The sequence below is a fragment of the Cydia pomonella genome, chromosome 14, assembly GCF_033807575.1.
Source record: "Cydia pomonella isolate Wapato2018A chromosome 14, ilCydPomo1, whole genome shotgun sequence".
Taxonomy (NCBI): Eukaryota; Metazoa; Arthropoda; class Insecta; order Lepidoptera; family Tortricidae; genus Cydia; species Cydia pomonella.
Window position 1 is genome coordinate 6,993,603 of NC_084716.1, and position 10,737 is coordinate 7,004,339.

A 10,737-nucleotide genomic window follows, 5' to 3' on the forward strand; every position below is an offset into this window, starting at 1 on the left:
CGCTATCGCATGCTGTAATTTCTGCAGTAAGACCTAGGTCTTTTTTGTCGCCACTTTTGATCGGAGTCAGTACATACTTGTACAAGAAGTTTGGGTCAAGGAAACTTATTGACTTATTGTCGTCGTTGGGCTTCGCGGCGTCGTACTTTAAAACTACACTCTTCGAAAAATCTGCCGTTATGCGTCCTGATGCGGCTGGTACGTCGGTTGACCCAAATTCATTCTGTCAAGTTATTTGTGATAATGCAGACCACAATGTCAATACAATAGATGGTTTACATACTGTTCACATTATGGGAGCTATTCAGTGTGTAACCCCTTATGATGCTGTAACACCTGATCAAAACATCCCCCGATTGTCTAAAATACCATCGGCGCAGGAAGTAGGAGAATTTGGATGCGTTGAACTCTCAACTTATAATAAATACCAGAATACGGGGTTGAAAATGGTGAAAATTGCAGATGTCGAGGAAATAAATCCACTTTCGAAAGACATCTTGCCTTCTGCTTCTGATTTTCTGTGGCTGTATGGCAAATGGTCGAAATTTGAACTACCAGGGTGGAACGGCTTCATGGAAACGGCTACGGCTGAAGAAAATTTCATGAAATCAAAGATAATATGTCTTCCATTCATAAACTTTCCACCTAGCCAATATGACACAATTTACACATCTCTTCGCTTAGCTGTCGAAAAATGTAAGAATACCAACCAAAAAACTATATTCGTCACCTTCGACCAGCCACTCTATGCAAAAGCTCAAGAAATTGTAGCAAATAATTCAGAATTTAGCAATGTTGTCGTAAGACTTGGAGGATTCCACCTACTCATGTTTTTCTTGGGTGCCATTGGCTACATAATGGGTGGCAGTGGACTGAAAGATTTGTTCAATACTATTTACGCTGAAAATAGTGTGGAAAAAATGCTAGCTGGTCATGCTTACGCTCGTGCGATTCGTGCACATGTTTTGTGTCATCTTGCTTTGGCACATGTAATTCTGGAATCCATTGAATTCACAGACAATGATCGCGAAGTGATGAAAAAATTACTTGATCATGTAGATAAATCGATAATTCTGAGAGCAGATGAAATCGAAGCATTCAGAGTTGTGACGACCAAATTCAAAGAAGCTGTTACAAAATTGGAAAGCAATGGTCGTACAGCCAAACTATGGATACAGTACTTCCAAATGATTACTTTAGTTAAGCATTTCATTGAAGCGGAACGATCAGGAAACTGGCAACTGCATCTTGACACTATTCAAAGAATGCTTCCCTATTTTCATGCAAGCGGTCATTTTTTTTACGCAAAATCTGCTCATCTCTATTTGCAAAGCATGTTAAACTTGGAAAAAGAAATGGATCCGGTTGAATACCATAAATTTACGTCACTGGGCTATTTTACAATCAGGCGTTCAGATAAATTTTGGTCAGGGATCTGGAGTGATATGACCATTGAGCAAACCTTAATGCGGATGATGCACAGCTGTGGGGGCCTGACTCGTGGCCGTGGTATCAGTAACAGCGTACTGGCACTGTGAACTTTAGGAATGATATCACTACACAACGTTTGCGATTCTATTGAAGAGTATTGTAATGTTCATTTAGAGTCATCAGAACAACATGTCGATACAAGGACTTCACGCATCTCTCGTGACAATCAAGATTTAAAGAAACTGTTAGATTGGTTAGCACAACATCCTCCTTTTCCCGAAATCGATTCCCTCATTTCTATTAGTACCGGAGTTGTTGGAAATGAAAAAATAAACTGTCATTTGTCCAGAGAAAAAGGTATTGACGGGATGTCGACCATGGTACATGGATATGACAATTTTGAGGCCATTAAACTCAAACGCAAAGACAAGGTCCTCCCATTGGCAGCAGTTAACCAAAGTATAAAGGTCGGCGAAGACACAGTTACTGTCGAGCCATTAACTTTGTTTCACAGAATGTGTATAGCAAAGAAATCCGACGATGAAGTGAAAGATTACCTGAAATTCGAGCTTGCGCCATTTCCTTTGTCTTTATTCTCAGAAGAAGGAATGCGCAAAGGCACTAAATCATCTTTGTATAAAATAAATAAATAAATATTACAGGACATTATTACACAAATTGACTAAGTCTCACAGTAAGCTCAATAAGGCTTGTGTTGAGGGTACTTAGACAACGATATATATAATATATAAATATTTATAAATACTTAAATACATAGAAAACACCCATGACTCAGGAACAAATATCCATGCTCATCACACGAATAAATGCCCTTACCAGGATTTGAACCCGGGACCATCAGCTTCGTAGGCAGGGTCACTACCCACTAGGCCAAACCGGTCGTCAATCGGTCGTCGGTCGGTTTGTATGCAGCGTTCACACCACTCCCAGAAAAAATTGAACTTGGTGAAGACACAAAAACCGTAGTAGATGGAGGATATCTTTTGCATAAAGTAGTGTGGCATGTTAATGAACAGTTTCAGGCAATTTGCGAAAGATATGTTCAGTATGTACGAAATCATTATGGTTCAAATGCAGTCGTTGTTTTTGATGGATATCCATCTGATGGCGGAAAGGAAAATACAAAGTCTGCAGAACGACTTCGCCGAGCAAATAAACAGATGTCAGCGGATGTACATTTTGATGAAACAATGGTAGCTCAAGTTTCACAAGAATTTTTTTTGGCTAATAATAATAACAAAAACCGTCTTATATCAATGCTGAAACAAAAAATGGAACAAGCTGCTATTGAAGTAAAACAAGCAGAAGAAGATGCGGATGTGTTAATCGTCAATGCAGCAATTTCTTTGGCTGCAACATTTAAAAATGTTTTTGTCGTTGGTGAAGACATAGATCTTCTGGTTTTGCTGACAGCACTGTCTCCACCCCAAAGCAACATATACCTGCTAAAACCCGGTAGAGGCAAAACTGCTGAAAGACAATCCTCCACTAATAGTTTTAAATACAAGAAAGCTAGTAACAACATTCTTTTTCTCCATGCGTTTAGTGGCTGCGATACCACATCGTCTCTCTTCAATCAAGGGAAAATGAAACTTTGTTTCACTTTGTTGTTGAAAAAAAACGCGCAACTGGATGCCATCATTGGCGTCTACAAAGATAAAGAAGCAAGACCAGAAGAAATCGAAGACGCTGGAGCACGCTTTCTAGTAACTTTGTACGGAGGGGACATGGATAAGGAATCCTTAGAAGATATCCGATATAAACTATTCGTAAAGTCATCAATAAAATGTAAATTTAATCTTGCTTCTTTGCCGCCGACAAAGGACGCTGCACGGTATCATGCGTTTAGGACATACCACCAAGTCCAAAAATGGTACGGAATAAAAAAAAACCAGAAGACTGGGGCTGGAGATATGACACCAATAGGCTCACTCCAATAACAACGACAGAGAAAGCAGCACCCCAGACACTTTTAAGTGTAATTTTTTGCCACTGTAAAAAAGGATGCAGCAAAACATGTAGTTGCAGAAAAGCTGGATTAAAATGCTCTATTGTTTGTGGCTTCTGTAGTGGTCAGCTGTGTGAAAATGCAGTAGAGATTCAGATAGATAAGGAAGACTGTGATGACGACGAAATTTCATGGTTGGAAACTAAAAATACAGACAATGAAACAGAAAATTTCAGCGACGATAATGAAGAAGGCACCATTAACCAGCCCGGGCCATCAAAAAGAATTAAAAAATGATAGCTATACAATTTTTGAACAAAATTAAAATTATATTAATGATTTTTGTAAATATTATTATTTCCTTCGCTTGTAACTTCTTACTTTTAGACTTACAGAATAAACATGTATGCAAAAAATGTAAACAATTTTGTCTTCTTTATACCTCTCATAGACACTTTTGTGATTTAGTAAACAATTGAGAAGTTATTTAAAATATACCTAATTTTGGCACCTTTAATTCAAGATGGCGGCTAACGCCTGGGTCCTTCAAGGTCGAGAACTTGGATTTTTATTAACCTGTCATACCTAAACAATATTGTTTCAAAACATTTTCTACGCCACCTTTTGTAGAGCATAAATACCTACTGACTAGACTATATTCGTCTTGCTCTAGACAAACGGTAGTTGTAAATTCGTTTTTCGGATCTCCTGACATGAGTACCAGAATACGGCTTCATGATGTGTCTTTGTAATGGGAATGCATCATCTGCTACAACTACGAATGGCATATTCTGTTGTCTTCCTGGAAGGCTTTGGTCATTGGGCAAATTTAATTCATTATTTTGTAGTTTCTGATAGAAAGAAGTGTTTCTGAAAACTCAGCCATCTGATATTCTGCCCTGACAACCAATATCGGCGAATATAAAATTGTAGTTAGCGTCTACTATGGCCATTAACACCACACTGAATGTGGATTTATAATTAAAAAAGTCGCTTCCGCTGTTAACAGGTGCTTGTACAGTCGCCATCAGATATATGGTAGCGGCCAAGGTACTCAAATATTTCGGAGCAGCATTAAATTTCAATATATTAGTTACGATAGATAAGGTCTATAATATCGGACCATATAATTCGCCATAAATTTGGGAGCAGCGACTTTTCAATTAATTCGTGACATACAATAAGATAAAGATATCGTAACAAACAGATCGTCAATGGTATCTAAGCAGTCAAGGTGATCATAAAGATCGGAACATTTATAGAAAATGTACCTTAAGTTTGTGTAATACAACTTAAAGTAGTTAAGATTGGACCCATGAAAATAAGGTTTCAGACAGGCATTAATACTATGTTATCAATACTTTAAATTTAGAACGAAATTGTTTGTTGTGACATTCACCGAAAAGAGTGTGGACTTGTCATCGTGACAAAATACCTATGTTTCCGTCTTTTTCGAATTAGACAATTTTTTTTACAAAACTAAATGCCTACAAAATCGTTGTTTCGACGCAATGTCAAAATTGGCGGGCGTAGAATGAGTAGCTTAATTTCGTCAAATTATGTCAGATGCTTAATGGCGTAATTGATAGTCCCTTGACCTTTTCCACGCCAAAGACGTATATATCGGCACCACAGGTCCAACGCCAAAGACCGATATATCGGTCACCCACCACAGAGCAAAATAGTCCTACATGCACACGCATAAAGTTTAACTTCATTTTTGACATTTAGATGTCGTGGCATCTGAGTGGTAGGTTTTGCGTTTGACATGGCGTCGAAAAAGTTAAAGCACAAAGTCATGGGTTCAGATCTGATGTAAGTAATGGTCTAAGAGCTGGCCACGTCAGATGTGACACAATAATGAGAGGTTTGTAATCAGTCCAGTTAGATTGCATAACCATCCTTATTGCTAGATCCGGGCATCTGGCAGCTTTTAATGGGTGGAGATCAGAGTGACAGACCAACAAAGTTTTTAAGTTGAAAAAAAGTAATGACGCAATAGGTAAAAAACTGCTAAAGTTGTGTCATTTATAGAGAACAGGGCCTATATTTTAACATTAGAACAAAAAACATTGTGTATTATTGCGCAAACAAGAACAGTAGGCGAGTAACCAAAAATTACATTATACATCATTTGGCACTACTTCCGCCAATCGAAACCTTTAGATATTATATGTATAATCTAATTAATTACATAATTTTTCATAATATTGGATCAAAACCAGAACTCTAGAATTTATTTTCTTCAAGTTATTTGCTTTCTTTTACCTCCACCACTTTACAGCTGCCAGATGTCCGGATCTAGAAATAAGCATAGTATTGCAAACTAACTAGAGGGGTTTCGTTGCTCTCATTATTGTGTCATATCTGACGTGGCCAGCTCCCCGTCTAAGTTAAAATCCATAATTCCACGGACTGATTTGACAGCTCCTGGCATACAAAGCGATTGTCAAATGTATGAAAAGAGCTGTCAAATCAGTCCGCGGATTTATGAATTCTACCTTATAAGTAGTTTTGCTTTTTTTTGGATAAAAATAACATTATTATTTCCTTTATTCATTTTCGTTCTTAGGCTACGTTTTACATTATTATTATCGTGTATGTCTTTCCCGACCACGGAACAATGGTGTTCCGGACCTTTGGGAGGCGTATGCGGAGCCGAAGCCAACGCGCAGAGGCCCTTTTGACAATTTAATGAAAAGAGAGGGGTACACTAAGCGACAGCACCCGCCATGGTGTAAGGACTATTGAGAGTTAATGGAGTCTAAAATGTACTAGGCTATTGGGTGAATAGTATGGACTGATTACTGGGCTATTGGATGAAGAACCGGACGCCTGCCTAATAAAACGGTATCCAATTTTATTTCCGGCAGACGGTGACTCGCCCTCCGCAAGATGGGCCCCCATAAAAAGCGACATCAAAGATGGCTCAAGGGCAACACCGGTGCGGGAGCTGGGGGTAGAGAGGTGTCACTGGACTTTAAACATATAGCCAACTCGCCACGTAGGTTTCCACATCTACCCTCGAGAACAAAGCTCTAACGACCCCACTCTGGACAGCCGGCTAAGGCAAGCCAGAGGCAGGGGACCTGTCCCACCATCCGACAGGGCACCCCAGGGGCACTCAGGTACGTGGAGTCGCTACTCTCCAACAGCTCGCCACAAGCTGCCCTGCGTTGACTGATTGCGCTGGTGAAAACCAGTGGGCGATGGGGTCGTCACATCCCTACGCCTCTATTGTCAAGGCGATAAAGTGCTTGTTCGCATATTTTTGAGTACCCTGGCCGCTCCGATGTATCTGATGGCGACTGTACAGTCGCCATCAAATATATCGGAGCGGCGAAGGCACTCAAAATATCTGAACATGCACTTTATCGCCTTGAGAATAGCGTTGTTCAGATATTTGTGACCACCTTGGCCGCTCCGATATATCTGATGGCGACTGCACTTAAAATGATTAGTATAGGTATCTAATATCTATCACGTTTGAATTGTTGATCAAGTACTAGAACCTACTTGGTAATTATCTTTCACGTGCGAACTCTTTTAACTCGCGTAGTCCTACTTCAAACTGCGTTCGATATTTGATTTCTTCATGTTTTCTTGGTTTTCTATATTCTTGACGTTGACAACTTCCTGCAATTGTTATCCTCGTAATATTTTATCGAAAGTAGACTGCGAAAATTGTTATTTTAATCTTTAACAATTTTGCCCACGACCATGATACCCTATCGCGTAGATATTGAAATAAAAAAGAAAATTATACAATTGCGGAATGATGGTCTGCCTATAACAGACGTAGCTAATGAAGTTGGAGTTGCAGTAAGTATTGTTTACTATACATACTTACAGAATTTAAATGCAAAGGTTATTACGATAATGATTTAATAAATTAAAATTTTATTTCAGAGAAACACCGTGTATCGATGGCTGGAGAGATGGCAGCAAGAAGGAGCTTTGTCGAATCATGTATCTTTTGGACGTCCACGTTCTACGACACGGCGTCTAGACATGGATATTATAAATCAAGCTCGTGAAGAAAGATTCATAAATACCACCCAGTTTGCAAACCAATACCAAGTATCGAGCAGTACCATACGACGGCGTCTAAAAGAGGGTGGTTTACAAAATAGAGTGCCAGCAAGGAAACCGGCACTAACTGATAGACACAAAGAGGACAGGTTGCAATTTGCAGCTAGGTATTTGAATCATAATTTTAATAAAGTCATTTTTATGGACGAAAAGGTGTTCTGTTCAGCAGATAATGGCAGAATGAGTTTATGGAGACCAGACAATACGCGTTATCTGGAGCAAAATGTAGTGCCTAACCGCCAGAGTGGGCGTATTACAATTGGATTTTGGGGCTGGATGTGTAAAGATGGCCCAGGGGAGCTGGTAGAAATTACAGGTCGTATGAATGCGGTGGATTACAAAGAAATACTTGAGGAGTCGTTTTTGCCTACTGCCCAAATATTTTACCCCAATGAGCATATAACATTCATGCAAGACAACAGCTCGGTGCATAATGCTCGCTTGGTTCAGGGATGGATTCATGACCACAGAGATGTGCTGACTCGCATAAAAATGCCTGCAAAGAGCCCCGATCTCAACCCCATAGAAAATCTATGGGGTAAAATGGTGCAAGAGTGGGACGGAAACCAGTGTCGCACCAAAGATGCTTTAAGACGCCACGCTCTTAACGTTTGGGAGTCTTTTAGAGGGCGAAACGTGTGTGAAAATCTGGTCGGCTCAATGCGAAGACGATTGCAAGCTATATTAAACGCCGAGCCACCGGGAAGTTACACGAAGTACTAACGTTTTCACAGGCTGAAGAAAAGCAGAGTTTTATTTTGTTTACGGCTAGCGAAGCACGTATTAAAAGGTTATTTTAATGGTATAAGTAAATATTGTTCGTGTTTGATTCTTAAAATACAAATATTTTCTACTAAATCAGTTTTTTTATTTATATTAAGTTTTTATATTCATATGAATAAGGTAGTGATACCAATGATCGACAACTTAATACCCAATAAACGACACCAGTAGTTCACGTCTATTACTTATGAAATAAGGTTGAAAGTGTCGATCATTGCGTGAATATCGAGCACTGGTGTCGTTAGCTTACCTATCAATATACAGTTTTCGAGAATGCTGCTTGAAATTATCTCATGTGTCTAAGAAACTTACTTGCTCATCCATAATAGTCGTCAAAATCATCCTTGACATTGACAACTTAGTCAATATAGGTAGTAACGAATTCAAATGTGTAGGTAGTCGCCATCAAATATATCGGAGCGGACAAATATCTGAACATGTACTTTATCGCCTTGACAATAGAGGTTTTGTTCAGATATTTGTGACCACCTTGGCCGCTCCGATATATCTGATGGCGACTGTACTATGTCATACGGATTTACAGTATATTTTTTCATAAATGTTCCGATATTTATGATCACCTTGACTGCTTAGATACCATTGACGATCTGTTTGTTACGATATCTTTGTCTCATTGTATGTCACGAATTAATTGAAAAGTCGCTGCTCCCAAATTTACGGCGAATTATATGGTCCGATATTATAGACCTTATCTATCGTAACTAATATATTGAAATTTAATGCTGCTCCGAAATATTTGAGTACCTTGGCCGCTACCATATATCTGATGGCGACTGTATGACGCAGTGTTTTCCGTCTAAAGCGCCAATACAGTTTGGAAAATTCCACTTCTCATTGAATTCCTGAGCGATTGATAGCCATTCTTCTTCTGTTGACGGTGTCTGAAATGAATAAAAAAATATTTTAGGGTGTATATTAATTAAACTGTTTTTTTTTATAGGCTGATGAGCAGGAGAATGACCGAATTGAACAAGAAACTGCGGTAGTGGACCCTAATGCAGATACACAGTCAGATTCAACAACACATTCACAACCTGCAACTTCAGTAGGGTCAAGAAACACCACACCACAATGGCAACAATCAACATCACTGCAATCTGGCCACAAAATACCACCAAAAAAATCAAAACATGAAGACCCTCGAGTAGCCGAAGCCTACCGTATTTTAAAAGATACACATGATTCAAAGATAAGGGACAAGAGTCAAGCTTTTGGAAATCATGTTGCTTCAAAACATCGCGAATACTCAAAAAGGACGAAAGCGTATGTTGAACATTACATAAATAATATACTGTTCGACGCTGATTTGGGGAAATTTGATTATGAGTCAAATTTAGCATCAACTCCGATGTCTTCATATTCAGACAGTTCACAAAATACTTGCATTGTTGTATTCTGTAGCCTCAGATCAATCCCCTCCACCCAACCAAATGGAAGCTAGTTCAGAAAGTAATGTGAATTTAGGCCAACAATTACACATTCCGGATGATACCGCAACTGAAGAAACCAGGGAGCCTTTGCTGCATTTTATTAGAAATTTTAAGTAACATGTATAATTATCTTTTCTAGTTACTTTTTGTTTATTTAAGTTCTCTGATTGTTTTTTTTTAAATAAATATCTTAAAAATAAATTGTCTTAGTTTATTTACTTACTTTCACTAATAATTACGGTCGTGATAATAGGTGTGTCGGTATGTATAAAAGTAATAACTTTACTTACCTTAGCATAGTTTTGCAATGCTTCATTTATTGCAGCACATACTTCAGATATAGCATTACATATTGTCGATTTAGACATTTTAGTAAAATACATCAGGCTTCCATAGGAATCTCCAGTTGCCAAAAATCGCAAAGTCACTGCTAGTCTGTCATATGCAGGAATCGAGTCTCTAAAATTCGTACTTGATTTTCGAATTTTTTCGCTGGTCAGAGATAGTAAATGATCAAAATCCTATGGCGCCATTCTACAAAAGTTTTGGAATTGTCCACTTTCTTCTTGTTTTCGCATATCCGTCATTGTTTCACCAACATTATCCAGTGTCCTTCGATGCATTAAATTTGTAACACACCAACGTCCTTCTTTTATTTTTGAGTTTTCGCGACAAAATAATAAATGCAGCACTTGCAATAATGATATCGCTGTCAGAGTCAGACATAACGAAGCACTACCAATACTAACCACAGAATTGACACGAATGAGCAAAGAACATTCGATCTAGCTTTTGTTTACACTAAAAGATTACGAAAGAATGCTCTTGTTCTAGCTCTAGCTCTATGTTCGTTTGATGTAAATCGATACCTTCTAGCTTTCGTTTACACTAAAAGATTACGAAAGAATGATCTTTTTCTAGCTCTAGCTCTATGTTCTTTTAATGTAAATCGGCCTTAAAAGATGACCGAGCTGTGACACAAGCTAAGTATCACATCAATAATATATTGTA

General features: G+C 38.5%; 1 protein-coding gene across 1 annotated transcript; it reads right to left on the bottom strand.

The window, feature by feature from the left end:
* Positions 1 to 4,166: 4,166 nt before the first annotated feature.
* LOC133525355 (uncharacterized) lies at positions 4,167 to 10,452 on the bottom strand. The gene is made up of 4 exons (XM_061861639.1): positions 10,366 to 10,452; positions 9,950 to 10,247; positions 9,302 to 9,393; positions 4,167 to 4,500 (listed from the first exon to the last, which is right to left on the bottom strand). Exons 1-4 carry the CDS (start codon positions 10,450 to 10,452, stop codon positions 4,279 to 4,281), a joined length of 699 nt encoding a protein of 232 aa, XP_061717623.1. The 3' UTR covers positions 4,167 to 4,278.
* Positions 10,453 to 10,737: the final 285 nt, after the last annotated feature.

What these genes read in the sequence shown, in the direction of transcription:
- LOC133525355 (XM_061861639.1), bottom strand. Translation starts at nt 10,452, where the DNA reads ATGTCTGACTCTGACAGCGATATCATTATTGCAAGTGCTGCATTTATT. An exon ending in GACCGTAATTATTAGTGAAA is followed by an intron (nt 9,394 to 9,949) that starts GTAAGTAAATAA and finishes TTTTGTGGCCAG; the next exon opens with ATTGCAGTGATGTTGATTGT. An exon ending in GTGTTGTTGAATCTGACTGT is followed by an intron (nt 4,501 to 9,301) that starts GTATCTGCATTA and finishes TAGACCTTATCT; the next exon opens with ATCGTAACTAATATATTGAA.